Raw genomic sequence first — 21834 nt, forward strand, 5'->3', positions numbered from 1 at the left:
CTGCAAATGTCCAACAGCAGCTTCATGCCCCAGTTCCTCCTCCTGGCATTTGCAGACAGGCGGGAGCTGCAGCTCCTGCACTTCTGGCTCTTCCTGGCCATCTCCCTGGCTGCCCTCCTGGCCAACGGCCTCATCCTCAGCGCCGTAGCCTGTGACCACCACCTGCACACCCCCATGGGCTTCTTCCTGCTCAACCTCTCCCTCACAGACCTTGGCACCATCTGCACCACTGTCCCTAAAGCCATGCACAATTCCCTCTGGGACACCAGAACCATTTCCTACCACGGATGTGCTGCACAGCTCTTTCTGCTTGTCTTCTTTCTTAGAGCAGAGTTTTCCCTCCTCACCATCATGTGCTACGACCGCTACGTTGCCATCTGCAAACCCCTGCACTACGGGACCCTCCTGGGCAGCAGAGCTTGTGCCCACATGGCAGCAGCTGCCTGGGCTGCTGGGTTTCTCAGTGCTCTGCTTCACACATCCAATACATTTTCCCTGCCCCTGTGCCAGGGCAATGCCCTGGGCCAGTTCTTCTGTGAAATCCCACACATCCTCAAGCTCTCCTGCTCACACTCAGGCTACCTCAGGGAAATTGGGCTTCTCTGGTTTACTATCTCTTTAGCATTTGGTTGTTTTGTTTTCATTGTTTTCTCCTATGTGCAGATCTTCAGGGCTGTGCTGAGGATCCCCTCTCAGCAGGGACGGCACAAAGCCTTTTCCACGTGCCTCCCTCACCTGGCCGTGGTCTCCCTGTTTGTCAGCACTGCCATAATTGCCTACCTGAAGCCCCCCTCCATCTCCTCCCCGTCCCTGGACCTGGTGGTGTCAGTTCTCTATGTGGTGGTGCCTCCATCACTGAACCCCCTCATCTACAGCCTCAGGAACCAGGAGCTCAAGGATGCAGTAGGGAAAATGATGACTACGTGTTTTTTGAGGAGCAATAAACTGCATCTTTTCTTCTGCAGAACACTCATTGTGTAACACATTTTGGGCCCAGCCTGCCTTCCAGAGCTTTTGATAGTGGTGGGGGTGGGGGGCTTTCCTTTTTTTTCCCTCTGTTCATGTCATTAACACTGAAATTTTATTCTTCATCCCATCAAATTCACTCTCTACCTCTTTTTTCACCAACAAAATATACAAATGAGGAGTCATGCTTTGTGTACATTTAAACAAAATAAAAGTTTGTGCAAAAAGGTATTTGTCAAACATCCTCCCTGTCTTAGTTTGTACATGGGGAATCACAATCTCTGAGCATAAGAAAGGACACAAATTCTTTTTTCCAGATTCTTCCTCCAAGACCTCCCCTGAAGCTGGAGGGCATTTCCATGTTTGCAGATGTGGAGGGGAAAAGAGTCCCAGCACTGCCAGGGAGCACCAGCACCGGGTCTGTTCAGAACTACTCTCTTTGCACTCCCACCCTCTCCTTTCCTGTCCGTGCCCAAGCCCTGAGTGCTCTGGCAGCTCAGTCACTGTCCTGCTGTGGGTCAGGCCTGTGAGCACAGGCAGGGACAGGCCCTGGGCACTGCTGGGACAGGGCTGCGCTCCACAACAGCAGTTCCAGCAGCAAAGGGGTTCCCCTCCAGGCACTTCCTGAAGGCTGAGGTCTTTTCCCAACACTGGTATCAAGAAGAAGTCCAAGGATTAGACTCTCAAAAGTCTTGTTGCTTTGCTTGTTTCTCCATGGAGACAGTGCAGGGAGGTCAGGGACCCACTGGGACTGCAGGGACTGAGGGCTGGGTCAGATGTTGTGTGTTGGTGGCCGATGGCCAATGGAGATGACAAATGATCTCCAAGTCACCTGCCTGGGGCTCTGCAGCTTGTGAGGGCTCTGATGGCAGGTGAGGACTTGTCTGTAGGAACTCAGGAAGTGCAGGAGAGCACAGAGGATCTGCAGGGACAGCCCGTCCCATCCAGTCAGCAGGGAATGGAGCCCTGGAGCAGAATCCTGCCCAGGGTGGAGTTACCAGAGATCAAGTACTAAATCTTGCTGTGAAGTGGCAAACAGAGCTCTGCAAGCCCAGGGGACACAGCAGGTACAGGGAAAACTCTTGCAAGTGACTTCTCTTGACCTCAGCGAACTTCCACAGGTGGATCAAGATCAGCCCCCAAAGCCATGTCCCAGCTCTGGAACAAGGCAGGGCCCCTCTGAGCCCCCTCCATGGCCACACAGGAGCGTCTGTGGGAGGTGGTCAGTGGCAGGGAGCACCATCAGCTGGCTCTGCCTCCCAGCTTGTCCAGCACAGCCAAAGGCTCTGAGATGTCTCAGGGTTCCTTTGGTTCCATGAGGCCCTGCAGTGTCACAGTGGCCCCTTGAGTCCATGAGGTTCCTCAGGGTCAGAATGGCCCCTTGGTTCCATGATGGTCCAAAATGTCTCAGGGTTCTTTTTCTTCCATGAGGCCCCACATGTCAAAATGGCCCCTTGGTTCTACCACATTTCAGTGTCCCTGTGTTGCTTTGTTTCCACGGGGCCCTGCAGTGGCACAATGGACGTTTTTTCCCATGAGCTTCCAAAATGTCTCAGGGTTCCTTTGGTTGCATGAGGCCCCACATGTCCCTTGGTTCCATGAGATTCCACAGTTTCCCTCTGTTCTTTTGGATCCATAAGGCCCTGTAGTGTCACAACTGCCCCTTGATTCCATGAAGTTCCACAGTGTGCCTGGGTTCCTTTTGTTCCATGAGGTTCCCCAGTGTCACAATGGCCTCTTGATTTCATGAAATTCCACTGTGGCCCAGGGTTTCTTTGTTTCCAGGAGGTCCTGCAGTGCCACAATGGCCCCCTGATTCCATGGGTTTCTGCAGTGTCACAATGGCCCCTTTATTTCAGGAGGTTGCCCACTGTCCCTGGGTTCCTTTGGCTCCACGGGGCCCTGGAGTGTCACAGTGGCCTCTTGATTCCATGGCTTTCCCCAGGGTCACAATGGCCCCGTAATTCCATGAGGTTCTGCAGGTTAATGGTGGCTCCTTGATTCCATGAGGTTGCACAGCATCATCACACAGCTGAGCCCATCCTGATGAAAGTTCTCAGGAGGTTGGGAGGAACTGGGACAAAAGGGATAAGATAACTGGGGAAGGAAAGAGGGGCTTGGCCAGATAGAGGAAGGATTTTGATGAGGTAAAACCAGATTCAGGGAATGCTGAGGTTGCTGAAACACTGACTGTGCAAACATTCCTTTCTGCACTTTGTAACCTCAAGCCCCAACAGTACCCAAAACTGCTGTCCCTCCCACTGAAAAGGAATCCACTGCTCTAATTCCAAGGCAGAAAAAGCCCAAACCCAGAACTCCAGACTCTTATTCATCCTCTAATGCCCACCCCAATCCCAAATCTGTATTACCAGTATGAAAAGTCAAGCTTTAATCCTGAACCAGCCCAAAACCCTCTTCCCCTAATCATGACCCAGACACTGCCAGCAGAACAACAAACCTCCCAAAGTTTTGCCTAATCCCCACCATGAGCTCTAAACCCCAAACCCTGACCATTCAGCACCCCCACAGCCCCTGGGAGCAGGGCAAGGACCTGGAGGGCCCAGAGCAGGCCCAGGGGGTTGGCAGAGGAATGGGAGGTGACCTGGATCTGCTCAGCTCTGCAGTGACCCCCAGGAGAAGGGCCTGGGCTCTGGCAGGGATGTCCTGTGGCACAGGGGCGCAGGATCCAAGTTCAGAAGGCCAAGTGCACATGGCAACAGCCAGAGCTGGTGCAGAGCCATCAGGGAGGGTCTGGAAATGCTGCTGGGAGGGGGTGGGAAAGCAGGAGGGGTGTGTGCAGCCTGCAAGGCCAGAGCAGCAGCAGGGCCAGGGCAGGACAGCCTGCAGGAGAGATGGCCAAGGGCTCTGGCAGGGCTGCAAGGCCCAAAGGCACCCAGGCCTTTGTCCCCTTGCCTCTGGCAGCTGCCTCTGCCACTCAGGCCACCACAAGCCACTTTCCTGGCAGGTTCTGCCCTTGGGTTCTGCCTCGCCCCTCCCTCAGCAGCCTGGCAGGGGTTGCCCAGTTTTGGGCCTTGGTTGTTCCTCCCCCTCCCATCCCAGTGCCCCCCAAAGAGCCCTGAGCCAGCCGGGAGGGACAGGATCTGCTGGGCCAGGGCCTGGGGCTCAGCCCTTGGCCTTTGTGCTCCACAAAACCAAGGCAGGCTTTGCTCAGCATTGCAGGGGCCTGCCCAGAGCCTTTGTCTGCCTGCACTCCTGGCCTCCAAGGAGCTGCTCCAAGGAGTCCCTGGGGAGGCTTTGGCAGTGCCTGCCCTCTGTGGGGCCCAGCAATGCTTCAAGGCACTTGGACTTTGGCTTCTGACTTCTTCAGCAGCTGCTTCAATCTTCTCTCAGTACCTCAGGATCATGGGCTGGGCTGCAAACACACCGTGGGGCTCATTAAATTCCAGAAATCCCTCAGGATCTCTTTGTCTTCCTTTAATTGTCTTCCAGGCTATTTCAAAACAAGTCTTCCAAGTTTGTACTTTTTTTTGTTTTTAATTCAATGATGGATAATTTTGTAGTTCAGAGAAGAGGTGATAGAGGTGTTTTCCAAGTGATCTTGAGGCTGAGTGTCTCCTCAGGAGATCCACACTGACCCTGGATGATCAACCTTGCTCCTCACCCCCCAACCTCACCAGTTCTGACATGGCCCATCTTGGACTGACAGCTGATGCAACTCCAAACACACTGTGGGACCCATTAAAACACTGAAAAGCAAATTATTTTCATTCCTTTAATTATCTTCAAGTCTTCAAGACTTCTAGAGCTAATTGGAGTTGTTTTGTAGTTTAGCTAAGGAGGATGACTTTAAAGTGAAAGTCATGAAAAATATATATGTTTTGATGAAAGGGAATGATTTCCACAGAGCCTTGGGATGCAAGAGGGTCAGGGCACAAAGGAATTGGATCCAAAGATAAGGGGACAAAAGACATTAGTAGCACTTAATTATTGACCAATTGAACAGTTATCAGGTGATCCAATAGCATGTGCTACAATTTTAACAGTGACTGAATTATAGATTAACAATAACAACCTTCACACCACAGTCAATTCACACCCACACCCAGGCAGAGATGTGTGGACACATCAAGAGCTGGGGGTGGAAAGATCCCTCTCTCCCAAATTCTCCTTGTTGTCAGGGAAACACTCCCCCAAATCCCTTTGTGTTTGCCAGCAGACAAGGGTCACAGCTGGAGGAGTGTTTGTGGAGGGGGATCAGAATTGTCCTGGGCATCAGCGAGGGTCTTTGGAGTGTTGGAAACTGGAGGGTTCCCGAGCTGGGAGAGGCTGCCAGAGGTGTCCCACTGAGAGGGAGGTGCTGGGGAGCTGCCAGGGCCTCCCTCAGCCCCACTGGTTGTGGGCTCCCAAGGGGACTGGCTTTAGTTATCTGCTGAATTTCCATCCTGGTGTCAGGAATGACTGGAGTTTCCAAACTATTTGGGAATTGTATCCAAACTGTTCCATTTGGGCTGCGATTCAGTCAGGGAATGTTCCAAGGTTTTCATGGGATGACTGATTATCCTGTGTTCCCCAGCTGTTCCAGTCTGGATTGTTCCCACCTGTATCATCCAGGAGCACCTGGTCCAGTCCAGGGACACTTCACCACACCCCTGGTCCAGTCCAGGGGCTCTTCATTGCTCAGCTGGTTTGGTCAAGGCTTGTCAGGAGCTCCTGAGATCATCAACCAGGCCTGAGCAGAATGGGGGGAGGATGCACCACCACAGAGGCTTCTAAGAAAGATGGGGACAAACTTTTTGTAGGGACATCCCTGAGCACTGTCCAAGGTGTTTGCAGATGAAAACATTGTGCTCATAGTCTAAGATAGTCACAGTCATATGTTTTACCAAGGCCTGTATTGGCAGAATATGGGGCAATGGATTTAAACTGGAATAGGGGAGCTTTCTATTGGATAATAGGAGGAAATATTTGCCAATGGGTCTGGCAAGAACTGCAACAGGTTCCCAGAGAAGAGGATGTCCCATCCCTGGATTTTTCCAAGGTCAGGATCTTTGAACAGCCTGAATTAGTGAAGATGTCGCTGCCTATGTGCAGGAGTTTGGACCACATGAGCTTTTGTATCCCTTCCAAGACAAATCATTCTGTGATTCTTTGAGTCTACTATCCCAAACTCCTTCTCCAAAGTATGTCCATGTTGAAGACATGAATTACCATGTTTTTGAAAAAGCCATTCTAAGCCCAAAAGGTAACAAATTAATTCCAAGGAAGTTCCAAGGTTTCAAAGGAAGTTCCAAGGTATCTGTATGAAACTTTAAGCAAGTGGGTCATAGGCAGAACCTCTCGGGGTGACCCTTTAGCTGAGGATGGGGGATTTGGCCTCGGGCTCTGAGACTCATGATGGGCAGACAGAAAGGGGATTTGGGGACTGGGCAAGACTTGTCCTGGGATGTCTAGGAAAGAACCAAAGCAAGGGTAGGATCACAATAGTTACTGGAGGAACAAGCATGAGAAAACAGAGAAAAGAGAATGGAAAAGCTGGTCCTGTTAAACAGGAGGTTGATCAAGACACGTTCCTGACTGTGCCCTGCAAGTGATCCCCACAGCCTGTCCCGTTTTCTTAAGAACTCCATTGCCAAGAAGTTTCTGTGGGGAGGGACCTCTCTGCTCCTGGCACAGATTGTGGCCCAAGTTCCAGCCCCTGCAGCGGGAGCCACAAATAGTCAGGTCTTGTGTTCTCTGGGGGGCCAGACTCTGCCCACACTGGGGTGTGTGTGTGTTGGAAGCACAAAAGAGTGAAGCAAATGCCAAGCTAAACACCCAATGTAGCCTGACTTTGTCCCTAAGTGGGGGATGAGAGTTGGACACAACATGTGCAGGGACAGATGGAGGGGTTTGTCCCCCTGGCCCTGCCCAGAAGGGACACCTTTCAGGAAGGGTTGTGGCCTTGGCTGTGCTGAGGGTTGACCCGGGCAGTGCAGCTTGGGATTGCAGTGGCACTGTCAGGGCTCTGCAGAGCTACATCACAGCTCCCCTGTGACATCACATCTGCCCTATGGTGTCACATCCATCATATGACATCACACCTCTCCCGTGATATCATATAATCCCTGTGACGACATGTCCTCTTGTGACATCACATCGTCCCTGTGCCATCACATCTCCCCTATGACATCACACCTCCCTGTGGGAAATGACCGGATGGTAGGTCTTGAATTTGAGCAGTTGCAGCTCTGAAGTTGCAGAGGAATGTAAACAACTCTAAGGAAATATTTACTGCAATGCTGGACAGAACAAACGTAATGCAGCTGAGACCCAATCTGAGTGCATTCTTGGCCCTTGTCACCTCCCCATGATATCACATCTCCCCTGTGACATCACATCCAGTGACATCCAGATCCATCCCAAGGTTGGGGGGTGTGTGAGACAGGCAGAACCACAAATGCCTGCACAGCCCAGAGCAGTCAGTGTGGGGCTGTGCTTGCTGCTGCAGAGACCCCCAGGGAACAAACCCAGGCAGGAGTTTGGGGGGGGATGTGTGTGTGTCCCTAAGGAGGACACTTGCCTTATTATTGCTTATTATTTGTAATATCTTATAGATCTATCACACAACACCTAAGGATGGATTCTATAGAATATGTGCCATAGATATTTGGGTTGGGTCTGGCTGAGCTGCAGTTCAGTTCCCCACAGCAGCCCTCCCAGGGCTGGGCTTGGCATTGGCAGCTGGAAGGGGGTTGAGAACACCCCAGTGTTTTGGCCCCTGCTGAGCACAGCACCAACACTGGGACATTCCTTCCTTAGCTGAGGGCAAGAGCCTGGCAGGGGACCCAAGTAGGCCAGCTGAGCCCAACTGAGCCAAGGGACATTGCAGCGATGGGAGGTCAGCTCAGCTCTAAAAGCTGAGGCAGGGAGCAGGAGGGGGGCATTCATTGTCTGATGGCTGCCTGCTGAGGAACCGTCCCGCGGACCCAAGCCCTGCTCCTCGGGAGTGGCCGACCATGGCTGCTCATGGGAAGCAGAGAACAAACCCTGCTATCTTTTACTTTAAATAAACTGTCTTAAACTACCAATTTTTTTTTTTCCACCTTACTCTCTCCCCTGACCTGCTGGGAAGGGGAGTGATAGAGCGGCTGGGAGGGCACCTGGTGTCCAGCCAAGGTCAACCCACCACACACCTGAACACTTCCAGAGACTCCACCACCTCCCTGGGCTACTTGTTCCAATGCCTGAACACTCTCTCAGGGGAAAAAGGTTTCTTTAATATCTAATATGAACCTTGCCCAAGGCAATTTAAGGCCATTCCCTCACAACCTTTCACTACAGCCTTGGCAGAGAAGACCAACCCCTGCCGCACTAAAACCTCCTTTCAGGTCATTGTAGAGAGCAATGAGGTCCCCCCTGAGCCTCCCCTTCTCCACACTCAACAAGCCCAGTTCCCTCAGCCGTCCCTCAGCAGACATGTTTTCCAGAGCCTTCCCCAGCTCCGTTCCCTTCTCTGGACATGCTCCAGCCCCTCCAGGGCCTTTTGGCACTGAGGGGCCAGAACTGGACACAGCACTCCAGGTGGGGCCTCCCCAGTGCCCAGCACAGAGGGGCAATCAGTTCTCTGCTCCTGCTGGCCACACTCTTCTCCACAAAGGCCACCATGCCCTTGGCCTTCTTGCCCCCCTGGGCACACTCTGCCTCATATCCAGCCCCTGTCAAGCAGCACCCCCAAGTCCCTTCCTGCTGAGCAGCTCTCCAGCCCCTCTGCCCCCAGCCTGGAGCGTTCCAGGGGGTTGGGAGCCAAGGGCAGGCCCTGACACTTGGCCTTATTGATCCAGCCTGTCCAGATTTCAGAGCATGTTCCAGCAAGGACATGGTGGAACCTCATGGAACCAAGGACCATTGTGACACTGCAGGGCTTTCTGGTGCCAAAGGAGCCCTGGGACACTGGGCAACCTCATGGAATCAAGGCAGCACTGTCACCCTGGGAAAACTCCTGGAATTCAGAGCCCATTGTGACACTGCAGGTCCCAAGGAAAAAAAAGGAACCCTGGGACATCATGGAAATTCATGGAACCAAGGGACCATTGTGACACTGAGGGGGCTGATGGAATCAGGAGGCCATTGGGACAATCCAGGGCCTCATGAAATCAAAGGAATTCTGGGACACTGTCCAACCTCCTGGAACCAAGGGTTCCTGGTGACATGTGTGTCCTCCTGGAACCAAGGGAGCCCGGAGATATTTCTGAACCTCCCAGAATCCAGGGGCCATTGGGACCCTGCAGAACCTCCTGCATTCCAGTGGTCCTTGTGAAACTGCAGGCTCTCCTGGAACCCAAGGATTCCTGGAACACTGCAGAGCTCACGGAACCAAGGGGCCACTGTCCCACTGCAGCTGCTTCTGAAGCACAAGGGACCCTGGGACAATGGGAAATCTCCGAGAATCCAAAGGGCATTTGGGGACTGCAGGGCCTCATGGAACAAAAGGAACCTTTGGAGACTGTGGAAGCTCATGGAATCCAGGGGCCATTGGGACATGTGGGGCCTCCTGGAAGCAAAGGAACCCTGATAATTTCTGTGGGAACAAGTTAAGGCAGCAGCAGCTGCATTCAGTTAATCAGGATCCAAAAGGAGTGCTTTGGCCTTGACTGGTGTTTTCCATCCAGAGAGTGCTGTTTGCCAAAGTGGAAACCACTTGGAACGCTCTGCATGGCAGCCTGTGTTTTTCTCTGGTGGCTGAACACAGCCAGCACATGAGGGGAGGGGAATGTGTGGGATCAGGGCCCTGCCTTGGGGCCATGCTGGGAATTCCAGTGGACTAAAAGACAAACACCAGGTGCTGTTTCCAAAGGAACCCCAATGAAAGGGGGACGCCGGAAAGATGGGAGGACAAGTCCTGAAATGGAACTCTGTGTGTGCAGCCTCATTTTCTCCTTCAGCACCCACAGGAGAGGGGGCAAAAAGTGGTGGTTGGGACCCCTAAACTGTTGGGGGGGGGGGGAAATTGGGGATTCAGGGAACAATGGAAAAGTGGAAGGATTAGGGAGAAGGGTGAAAAAGGGGGGGTGGTCTGGCGGGTCTGACGGTCCCATGGGGGTCTTTGGGCACAGGCAGGTTGGCAAAGGGGGCTGGCCCCCCTGAGCTTCCAATTTCTGTGGGGTGCTGGGAGCTGCTGGATCCAATCTCAGCCTTGGGTTATTCCAACAGTTTCAGTTTAGAGGAATTAGAGAGGTGTGACTGCAACACTTTGGTCCCCCAGGTTTTAATGATGGCAAATCAGATCTATTGATTGAAATTAATTTATTTGGGGTTACAAATGATCAGACAAAAGATCTTCATCAGAATTATTTACTGCACAATACAAACACTAAAATTACCAGGAGTACAGGATAAGACAGGACAGTGCTCTAGACTAAAGCAACTGTTGAAGCCATTCTACTAAAGCTGGCACAAAAGCAATAATTCTTAATTAGAGATGGATGGAACTCCCCCAGACCAACGCTCTGGGGGAGATCTCTGTTCTCAGACTCCAGGAGTGACCTTGGGGGGTCCCCAGCCAAGGCAGGAATCTCCACACACCCCCCAAGAAGGGTTCTGTTGGCAGAACCTCTCCCTGGGAAAGGGGACTGGCCCTTTGTGGTCGAATGGGATGGACTGACAGTCACTGGACTCCAGGGGTTGCCTCCCCATCAGGGGCTTCATTCGGGGTGGAAGCAGCGGCCAAAGCTCTTCCCGCAGTCGGGGCACTCGTAGGGCTTCCCTTACTGGTGGGTCCGTTGGTGTTTGGTCAAGACACCGATCTGGGTGAAGCTCTTCCCACACTCCCCACACTTGTAGGGCCTGTCCCCAGTGTGGATGCGCCGGTGGGTGACAAGATGGGAGTTCCGGTTGAAGCCCTTCCCGCAGTCGGTGCAGCGGAAGGGCCTCTCATCCGTGTGCGTCCGATGGTGCCTGTAGAGATTCCCGCTGGTTGGAAACCTCTTCCCACAATCCAGGCACTTGTAGGGTCGTTCCCCAGTGTGGATGCGATGGTGTTTGCGGAGGGTGGAGCTGTGACTGAAGCTCTTCCCACATTCCCTACACGTGTAAGGACATTCTCCAGTGTGGATGTGCTGGTGGGAACGAAGGTGAAAGCTCCGGTTGAAGCTCTTCCCACATTCCTCACACGTGTAGGGCCGTTCCCCGGTGTGGATGCGCTGGTGGGTGCAGAGGTGGTAGCTCTGGCTGAACCTCTTCCCACATTCCTCACATGTGTAGGGACGTGCCCCAGTGTGCATGTCCTGGTGTCTGAGCAGGTGAGAGCTCTTCCTGAAGCTCTTCCCACATTCCAAGCACTTGAAGGGCTTCTCCCTGCTGGGAGGCTGCTCAGGGACCACCAGCTCAGAGCTCCCCCTCAAGCTCCAGCCGCCTTCCCAGCACAGGCTGGCTCTTTCCTCCTCAGAGCACCCTGGGGTGGCTTTGGAGCCTGGGCTGGGTACTGCTGTGGGGCCAGACCAGACTGGGCTGCTCCACCCGTTGACCTCTATAATGAAATCACTTCTAATTTTCTCCTGAAGAACCATGAGAATATGTGTTGTGTCCTGAGCACTAGACTGGAACTGTGGGATAATAGAAAAGGTTTTGGTGTCAGGGATATTGACAAGGCTGGGTAGTGTCACTGGGAGACCTCTCCCAAACCCTTGGAAAGGCCAGAGCCATCCCAGAGCTTCCTGGGGCCTTGCCAAAGGCAGACATGGAAGCAGTCTGCAAACAGGGCAGCAAGGAGGGTTGGGAGAGTTCCAGACTGCTCAGGCTCAGCAGGGAAGGGGATAGGGCAAGCCCTCCTGCAGCCATTCCCAGGCATTGGAAGGACAAGGCAGGGATTGCAGAACCCCTGTGGGAGGGAAAAGAAGGGGATGTTCTGTGCCCAGACTTCAGCAAGGCCCTGGACATGGTCTCCTGTGGTCTCCTTGGAGCCAGACTGGTGACAGCTGGACTGGACAAATGAAACATGTGGTGGGTGGGAAGTTGAATGACTGATGAGGGTCAAAAGTCATGGCACAAATTCCTCTTGGCAGCAACTCCCAGGTGACATCCATCACGGACCAGCCCTTGACCATTCCTATGGAACATCTTTATTATGTCTCTGGGTGATGGGATGAAATGCACTTTCCACTCCTTTGTGGATGAGGCCAAGTTGCAGCGAGTCTGTGAGAAACCTCCTCTAGTTAATGGTGACTTGTACAAAAAATGTGGTCAAGATGACTGAGTGGGATAAACTTGTCCTGCCATCAGGTGCCCAGCAAGGCCCAAGACAATGAAGAAAAAACTCATGGGTCAGAGGAAAGGAAAATCAAAAGGAGGGAAAAAGACCAAACACAACCAAACCAAACCCAAACAAACACAGAATGACAGAATATGCTGAGATGGAAGGGACCCACAAGGATCATCCAGTCCAACCCAACTCTTCCATTGCCATCTGCCCCCACCCCAGCAGGCTCTTGAGCAAAGCACGGCTGAGGTCCAGCCCAGCTCTGCTCTGACACAAAGAACCTCCAGTCAGGGACAGGAAGAGGACAAAGTCTTGTTTAACCAGCCTGAGGAATAATGGGATCAAAGACCTCCTCTATTCCTGGGCACTTGAATGACCCTGTGGATCAGGTTTGCTAGCAGGGAGGGGGCTACAGGTTTTCCTTAGGGAAGAGGAGATCAGGAGTTGACTCTGTGTCAGAGAGAGCCAGTTTCAGGTGGCTTCAGAATGGACCAGTCAGTGCCCAAAGCTGAGCCAAAAAGCAATTCCAGAGGCACCTCTGTGATCACCCTTTGGAGAAAGAATAAAATCCAGGGTGCTGTAATGCAGAGAGGAGTGAGAGAAATGTGGGAGAAACAACCCTGCAGGCACCAAGGGGGGTGGAGAAGGAGGAGGAGTGAGAGAGAGCCTTGGTGGGCACCTGGCAGCCAAAAGCCAACCCCCAAGCCCTGAGAGCCACAGGTGAGCCCAGCACAAAGCTCCTTTAGGTCTGGAGGTTCTTTGCAGCAGCTTTTTAGCAGAGCTGCCAGCTGGACCATCAAAGGGGATGCTCAGCTGGGTCTGAAACCTGGATGATCCTTGTCAGCCTTGGCTCTGTAGGAAAGAACTATAGAATCCTAAATAGTTTAAATCAGATGGGACCTTTATAGGACATCTAGTCCAACCTCCCCACAATGAACAGGTTCATGTTCAACTAGATCAGGTTGCTCAGAGCCCTTTCTAACCTGGCCTTGAATGTTTCCAAGGGTGGGGCATCTATGACCTCTCTGGGCAACCTGTGCCAGTGTTTCACCAGCCTCAGTGTAAAATATTCTTCCTTATATCTAGTTCAAATCTGCTCTTTATTAGTTGAAAACCATTATCACTTGTCTTATTACAACTAAGCCTGTGCCCATCCTTCTTATAGGTATGATCTCAGGAGCTCCTGACAAGCCTTGACCAAACCAGCTGAGCAATGAAGAGCCCCTGGACTGGACCAGGGGTGTGGTGAAGTGTCCCTGGACTGGAACAGGGTGTGGTGAAGTGCCCCTGGACTACCAGGGGTTGTGGGAAAGTGTCCCTGGACTGGACCAGGTGCTCCTGGACCATAAAGGTAGGAACAATCTGGAGTGGAACAGCTGGGGAACACAGGATAATCAGTCATCCCATAAAAACCTTGGAACATTCCCTGCCTGAATTGCAGCCCTAATGAAACAGTTTGGATCAAATTCCCAAATATTTTGGAAACTCCAGTCATTCCTGACACCAGGATGGAAATTCAGCAGATAACTAAAGCCAGTCCCCTTGGGAGCCCACACCCAGTGGGGCTGAGGGAGGCCCTGGCAGCTCCCCAGCACCTCCCTCTCAGTGGGACACCTCTGGCGGCCTCTCCCAGCTCGGGAACCCTCCAGTTTGTGACACTCCAAAGACCCTCGCTGGTGCCCAGGACAATTCTGATCCCCCTCAACAAACACTCCTCCAGCTGTGACCCTGGTCTGTTGGGAAACACAAAGGGATTTGGGGGAGTGTTTCCCTGACAACAAGGAGAATTTTGGAGAGGAACCTTTACACACCCAGCTCTTGATGTGTGCACACATCTCTGCCTGGGTGTGGGTGTGAATTGACTGTGGTGTGAAGGTTGTTCTTGTGAATCTATAATTCAGTCACTGTTAAAATTGTGGCAAATGCTATTGAATCACTTGAAAACTGCTCAACTGGTCAAGGATTAAGTGCTACTGATGTCTTTTGCCCCCTAATCTTTGTGTCTAAATCCTTTGCACCCTGACCCTCTTGCATCCCAAGGCTCTGTGTTAATCATTCCCTTTCATAAAAATATATATTTTTTTTGTGACTTACCCTTTAAAATCTTCCTCCTTAGCTAAACTGCAAAACAACTACAATTTGTTGTTGACGTCTTGAAGACAATTAAGGAAAGAAAAATAATTTGTTTTTCTGTGTTTTAATGGGTCCCACAGTGTGTTTGGAGTTGCATCAGCTGTCAGTCCAAGATGGGCCATGTCAGAACTGATGAGGTTGGGGGGTGAGGAGCAAGGTTGATCATCCAGGGTCAGTGTGGATCTCCTGAGGAGACACTCAGCATCAAGATCACTTGGAGAACACCTCTATCACCTCTTCTCTGAACTACAAAATTATCCATCATTGAATTAAAAACAAAAAAGTACAAACTTGGAAGACTTGTTTTGAAATTGCCTTGAAGACAATTAAAGGAAGACAAAGAGATCCTGAGGGATTTCTGGAATTTAATGAGCCCCACGGGGTGTTTGCAGCCCAGCCCATGATCCTGAGGTACTGAGAGAAGATTGAAGAAGCTGCTGAAGAAGTCAGAAGCCAAAGTCCAAGTGCCTTGAAGCATTGCTGGGCCCCACTGAGGGCAGGCACTGCCAAAGCCTCCCCAGGGACTCCTTGGAGCAGATCCTTGGAGGCCAGGAGTGCAGGCAGACAAAGGCTCTGGGCAGGCCCCTGCAATGCTGAGCAAAGCCTGCCTTGGTTTTGTGGAGCACAAAGGCCAAGGCCTGAGCCCCAGGCCCTGGCCCAGCAGATCCTGTCCCTCCCGGCTGGCTCAGGGCTGTTTGGGGGGCACTGGGATGGGAGGGGGAGGAACAACAAAGGCCAAAACTGGGCAACCCCTGCCAGGCTCCTGAGGGAGGGGCGAGGCAGAAACCAAGGGCAGAACCTGCCAGGAAAGTGGCTTGTGGTGGCCTGAGTGGCAGAGGCAGCTGCCAGAGGCAAGGGGACAAAGGCCTGGGTGCCTTTGGGCCTTGCAGCCCTGCCAGAGCCCTTGGCCATCTCTCCTGCAGCCTGTCCTGCCCTGGCCCTGCTGCTGCTCTGGCCTTGCAGGCTGCACACACCCCTCCTGCTTTCCCACCCCCTCCCAGCAGCATTTCTAGACCCTCCCTGATGGCTCTGCACCAGCTCTGGCTGTTCCCTGGAACACAAAGCCATGGGCTGATCCTGACTCCCTCTGGGTGACTTCTTGCACCACAAGGGTCCCCACTGAGTCATATTTCATTTTCCTCACCTTCAGTCTGAACCTTCAATGCTACTCTGTGGAGTTTTCATTCTATTTCCAATATGGACAAAAGCTCCATCCTGTCAGATCTCCTCTAGACCCTTTCCAGTTTTTCCTCATTTTTCCAGAATGGGGAACCTCACAGACAGACAGAGCAGTCCAGATGTGGTGACCCCAGGGCTGAGTCCAGGGGGGTGACAACTCCCTTGTCTGGGTGCCCACACTCCCCCAAGGCAGCCCCATGTGCAGTTGGCCTTAAATCAAGGGGCCATTCTGATTCTTTGTAACGTCACGGAATCAAGTGGCACCGTGACACTGCAGGGCCTCATGGAACCAAAGGAATGCAGGGACACTGTGGAATCTCATGGAACCAAGGGATCATTGCGACAAGGGCCCATTCCATGACTCTTTGGAAGAAAAGGAACTCTGAGACATCTCAGAACTCAGTGGAACCAAGGGGCCATAGTGACACTGAAGAGTCTCATGGCACCCACTGTGCCTCCCCAGAACTCCATGGAATCAAGCAGAGCCGCTGCCTCCCCCCCACTGCCCCGCTTGGACACCTCTGGAGTCAGCGTGTTCTTGGGCAGCACAACTGATCTCAGAACAGAGAGTTTCCCAGATTTTCCTTTCCCCCCTCTCTCCCCTGGTTTTGTTTTTTTTTCTTTGTTCATTCAGGAGGAAAAGGGGGAAGGGAGGCACATGTTGATCCCTGTTTGTATCTCTTTACAAAAGGGAGTTGGGGCAGATGGGTAGAGAGGAGGCAATTTCTCTCTCTGCTGTTGCTTTGAACTGTTCTGTTATTATTGCTGGTTTTGCTGCTATATTTCTTATCAGTAAACTCTTATTGTTTTCACCTCTACCTCCTTATATTTTGTCTCCTTGTACTGGTGGGGAATAAAAGAGGAGTGAATTAATTTTATTCGAGTTCCCCCCCCAATATGTGTCTTTAAACCAGGACAGGTTGCTCAAGGGCTCCCTGAAATTTGGCATCATCCACAAAGGACTTGAAAATACATTTTGTCCCATTGTACAGAGAGATAAGAAAGATGTTCTCTAGTGGTGTTCAAGGGCTGATCACTGAGGGATTTCACCAGGAAGTTGCTGCCAAGAGGACTTTGTACCATGGATTTTATTTGGCACTCTTCATTCAGCCAACTTCCCACCATCTTCCACGTCTTCAGTCCAGCTTCCACCAATCCGGCCATAAGGAGACCACAGGAGACCATGTCAAGGGCCTTGATAAAGTCTGGGCACAAAACATCCCCTTCTATTCCCTCCCACAGGGGTTCTGCAATCCCTGCCTTGTCCTTCCCATGCCTGGCAATGGCTGCAGGAGGACTTGCCCTCTCCCCTTCCCTGCTGAGCCTGAGCAGTGTGGAACTCTGCCAACCCTCCTTGCTGCCCTGTTTGCAGACTGCTTCCATGTCTGCCTTTGCCAAGGCCCCAGGAAGCTCTGGGCTGGCTCTGGCCTTTCCAAGGGTTTGGGAGAGGTCTCCCAGTGACACTGCCCAGCCTTCTCAATAGCCCTGACACCAAAACCTTTTCCATAGCCCACACTTCCAGAGGAGTGCCCAGAACACAACACAGGTTGTCCTGGTGGTTCTGGAGAATGAGAAGTGATTTCTTCCTCCAGGCCAACCCCTCCAATTGGATTTGAGTGCAGCTGAAAGGTTTCCTCATCATTTTGGCCAGTGCCTCCCTGCCCTGAAGGTTTCTGGCCATCAGGCTGGAGCTGAGGGGGTTGGGCAGGTGCCTGAGGAGGGGGTAGAACAAGGGCTGTGTCCAACTGTGCCAGGAGGGCTGTGCTGGGCAAGGATGAGGAGGCTGCAGAAAACAGTGGCACTGGGAGGGGAGAGGAGCAGCTGGAGAGACCTTGTGCCTGCCCACGCTGGGCAGGAGCTGCCCCAGGATGGCAGCTCTGAAGCACTCCCAGGATGTCCCTGTGAACAGGAGGGGAAGAGTGGATCTGAAAATGAAACCCATCCTGGAGATGCACTAAGGGAACTAAGCTCTGCTTCACAAGTTCCCAGGACCTGTCCCTGCCTGTGCTCCAAGGACTTCCATCCCACAGGACTGTGCTCAGAGAGCACTCAGGCCTTACAGCGAGAAAGAGGCTCAGGAGGACAGTGTGGAAGTGGCAAGAGAGCAGCTCTGCAAAGACCAAGCCCTGCTGCTCCTTGGCAGTGCTGCTGGGCTGGGATTATTGTCCTCCTCCTGTTTCCAAATACACCCTGTCCTGCAGTGTGCTGTCCTTTAGGAACATCTAAGAAGAAGGGTCTTGGACAAAGAAGGCACTGCAGGGTCCTTTATTTTGTTTAAATACTCAGAGAGTACAATTCATCATTTATACATCTCTGGGTAAAATTCAATGAGTAGACACTAAATTAGAAGGCAGATGCATAACAATATTTAATTGCACAGAAAATTATTGCAAGAAGAACCCGATGACCTCCTCGACAAACCTGAGCAGGAAGACTGCGTCATTAAGTAGTCCCATTCTGAATGCTACACACCAGAAAACTGGTGCTTTATTGCTCCTGAAAAGCATCCAGCCATCATTTTTCTCAGGGCATCCTTGAGCTCCTGATTCCTGAGGCTGTAGATGAGGGGGTTCACTGCTGGAGGCACCACCGAGTACAGAATTGACACCACCAGATCCAGGGATAGGGAGGAGTTGGAGGGAGGCTTCAGGTAGGCAAATGTGCCAGTGCTGAGGAACAGGGAGACCACGGCCAGGTGAGGGAGGCACGTGGAAAAGGCTTTGTGCCGTCCCTGCTGAGAGGGGATCCTCAGCACAGCCCTGAAGATCTGCACATAGGAGAAAACAATGAAAACAAAACAACCAAGTCACAATGAAAAACAAAGAAACAAAGAAACAATGAAAAACAAAACAAACAAGAGAAGCCCAATTTCCCTGAGGTAGCCTGAGTGTGAGCAGGAGAGCTTGAGGATGTGTGGGATTTCACAGAAGAACTGGCCCAGGGCATTGCCATGGCACAGGGGCAGGGAAAATGTATTGGCTGTGTGCAGCAGAGCAGTGAGAAACCCAGCAACCCAGGCAGCTGCTGCCATGTGGGCACAAGCTCTGCTGCCCAGGAGGGTCCCGTAGTGCAGGGGTTTGCAGATGGCAACGTAGCGGTCGTAGCACATGGTGGTGAGGAGGGAAAACTCTGATGAGATGAAGAAATAAAAGAAAAAGACCTGTGCAGCACATCCTGTGTAGGAGATGGTTGTGGTGTTCTGGAGGGAATTGTGCATGGCTTTGGGGACAGTGGTGCAGATGCAGCCCAGGTCTGTGAGGGAGAGGTTGAGCAGGAAGAAGCCCATGGGGGTGTGCAGGTGGTGGTCACAGGCTACGGCGCTGAGGATGAGGCCGTTGGCCAGGAGGGCAGCCAGGGAGATGGCCAGGAAGAGCCAGAAGTGCAGGAGCTGCAGCTCCCTCCTGTCTGCAAATGCCAGGAGGAGGAACTGGGTGAGGGAGCTGCTGTTGGACATTTGCTGCTCCTTAGGACAGGGTCTGTTCAGAAAAGGAAAGCACAGGGAACAATTAAGACAGCCCCCTCTCAGCAAAGCCAGTGCAGTTTTCAGGGAAATCCCCTCCAAGTGAAAGGTATTTCTTTTATCTGGTTTGTGTTTTCTGAGGGTGCTGTGAGGAGCAGCAGCTCTGGTCATGTACCACCAAGGACTCAGTTTATAGTGCCCACCCCCAAGGGAAGGCTCAGCACTGCCCAGGATCCTGTGTTCATTTCTGAGACTGCCTGAAATATTCACCTCTGAAAGTAAAAGAGTTGGATCTTCAGTGCAGGCTCCTGACCTGAGAGAACAATGTCTATGCTACAATACCTAAGCAGGAAACACACCTCAGGACTAATTCCTTTCCTGTAGCCCCTGTCTTTTGTGAGCTTTGCAAAAAATTCTCCATTCAATATGGTGTAGTGGTCTGGAGCTGTGAACAGGTCTGACCCTGCAACAGTGAGACATGGAAAAGATCCTCCCTCCCCTGCCAGGTTTGCTCCTTGCCCACAGCCCTTCTGCCCCAGCCCTGGCAGCAGCTCCCCGGGCTGGCTGAGAGCTGCCCCTGGCAGGCAGCAGAGTCCCTGCCCAGCACAGCACCCTGGGCTGCAGGACCCTGCTCTGCCCCACAGCCCTGGGCACCCCCGGCTGCACCTCCAGCTTCACAGCTCTTCCAAAGTGCCCCAAAACAGCCCCTGCTCACCCATCCCATCAGCTGGGGCTGGGCCAGCTTTAGGAGATGCCTCCAGGAGCTGCCCCTGCACTACCCTGCAGCCACAGACTCACCATGTGCAGCCCTGCCAAGATTCCTCCTGCAGGGAGCTCTCAGACATCCTACCAGTGCTGAGCCCCTTGAAGCTCTGTCTGTGCCCTGCTGGTGTCCCTGAGCTGCCCTGGCAGAGCCCTCAGCCCTGCTGGGCTGTGCAGAGGAGCTGCTCACCAGCAGAGCTGTCTCTCTGCAGCACTGCCGGCTTGCCAGGAGCTCCCTGTGTGCCAGGAGCCCAGCCCAGCTCAGCAGCACAGCAACAGCCCCAGGCATTTCATGACCCTCAGGGGGTTGATGTTGTTTACATGAGACTCAGTCCCTGAGAGGAAGTTCAAACAACTTCTCAAGAAGTCAAAGTGAGATTGAAACACTGAAGTTTCTTGTAGTGCTAATGAGTCTCACTGAGGGTCACAACTGAGAACATGTCCCCAGATTCCAGTTAGAGCAGAAAACTGCAGACAGTGATGACAAGGATGGACAAGCAAGGGAAAGGTGGCTCTGATGCTGAGGAAACCTGGATGTGTTTCCTTAATCCAGAGGACCAAACCCTGACCCCCAGCCCCTGGGAAGGCAGATCCTGTCCCTGCCTCATTCCTCAGGGCTCTTCCTGGGGCACTGGGATGTGGGATGTGCAATGCCAAGGGCAGGCCCATGGGGTGGCACCTGCCAGGCTGCTGAGCAGGGACAAGGAGGCCATGAGGCCCCAGGGCTGCAAGGGGCACTCCCCTCCTCCTGGCATCAGGGGCACAGACAGCAGCCCTGGCCAAAGGCCTGCAGAAGGTGGCTGTGTCAGGGCCTTTCAGCTTCTCCCCCTCCCTGTCTCCTCTCCAGCCCAGGCTGTCCTACGGTGTCCATGCCCTGCCCCTTTCCCTGCAGGCTGTCGTCATCCCCCCGGCTGCCCCACCTGGCTGGCACCTTCCTGCACTGACATCTCTGCGTCCTCCCTGGCTCTTCCTGCACAGACAAAGCCTTGGGCTCATCCAGACTCCTCCTGGCTGACGTGTTGCAGCACAGCATTTTCCATGGAGTGAAATTCCTCTTTCCTCACATCCACTTGGGACCTCCCCAGCTGCACTTGGCATTAATTCTTTCTTTCTCATGCTCTTTTCTGCTATATCAAAAGGATCCACCATCTCTAAATCCTCCCTTCAAGCCCCTTGGGGGCTGTCCTGTGCTGTCCTCAGTCTCCACACCATTGAGGCCACAGCTCCTTTGCCCCTCTCTAGTGTTCATGTGCTTGAGACATTTAAACCCCATCTTGTGAGATCTCTGGGCACTCACTAATGTTTTTGCAGATGAAAATATTGTGCTCATAGTCTAAGGAAATCACAGTTGCCATAACAACCAGCATGCATTCCCATTGCTATAGTCACTTACCATGGTAAACGGAATACATTCTCATTGCCACAGTCAGTTACCATGGCAACCATAATACATTCCCATTGCTCTAGTCAGTTACCATGGCAAACATCATACATTCCAATTGCTATGCTCAGTGACCATGGCAACCATCACACATTCCCATTGCTACAGTTGGTTACCACGGCAACCATCACACATGCCTGTCACTACGGTTGGTGACCATGGTAACCATCACACATTCCCATTGCTACAGTGAGTTACCATGGCAACCATCACACAGTCACGTTGATATGGTCAGTTACCATGGCAACCATCATACATTCCCACTGCTATGGTCAGTTACCATGGCAAAAATATATTCTCATTGCCACGGTCAGTTACCACAGCAACTACCATACATTCCCATTGCTAAGGTCAGTTACCATGGCAACCATCACACATTCCCATTGTTACAGTCAGTTACCGTGGCAACAATTGTACAATCCCACTGGTATGCTTGGTTTCCATGGCAACCAGCATACATTCTCATTGCCATAGTCAGTTACCATGGTAACCATCACACATTCCCATTGGTACAGTTACCTTGGCAACTATCATACATTCCCGTTTCTACGGTCAGTTACTACAGCAACCATCATACTTCACACTGGTACAATTGGTTACCATGGCAACCGTCACACATTCCCGTTCCTACAGTCAGTTACCATGGCAAACATCACACATTCCCGTTCCTACAGTCAGTTACCATGGCAAACATCATAC

General features: G+C 52.4%; 1 protein-coding gene and 1 pseudogene across 1 annotated transcript; one reads left to right on the forward strand and one right to left on the reverse strand.

Annotated features, from left to right (window-relative positions):
- LOC113996093 (olfactory receptor 14J1-like) lies at positions 1–981 on the forward strand. The gene has a single exon (XM_039390005.1). It carries the CDS (start codon positions 7–9, stop codon positions 979–981), a length of 975 nt encoding a protein of 324 aa, XP_039245939.1. The 5' UTR covers positions 1–6.
- Positions 982–17936: 16955 nt separating this feature from the next.
- Positions 17937–18926, reverse strand: LOC120324991 (annotated as a pseudogene).
- Between the last annotated feature and the right edge of the window lie 2908 nt (positions 18927–21834).

Source organism: Pipra filicauda, unplaced genomic scaffold, assembly GCF_003945595.2.
Source record: "Pipra filicauda isolate LSUMZ 115617 unplaced genomic scaffold, ASM394559v2 scaffold792_size85764_pilon, whole genome shotgun sequence".
NCBI lineage: Eukaryota > Metazoa > Chordata > Aves > Passeriformes > Pipridae > Pipra > Pipra filicauda.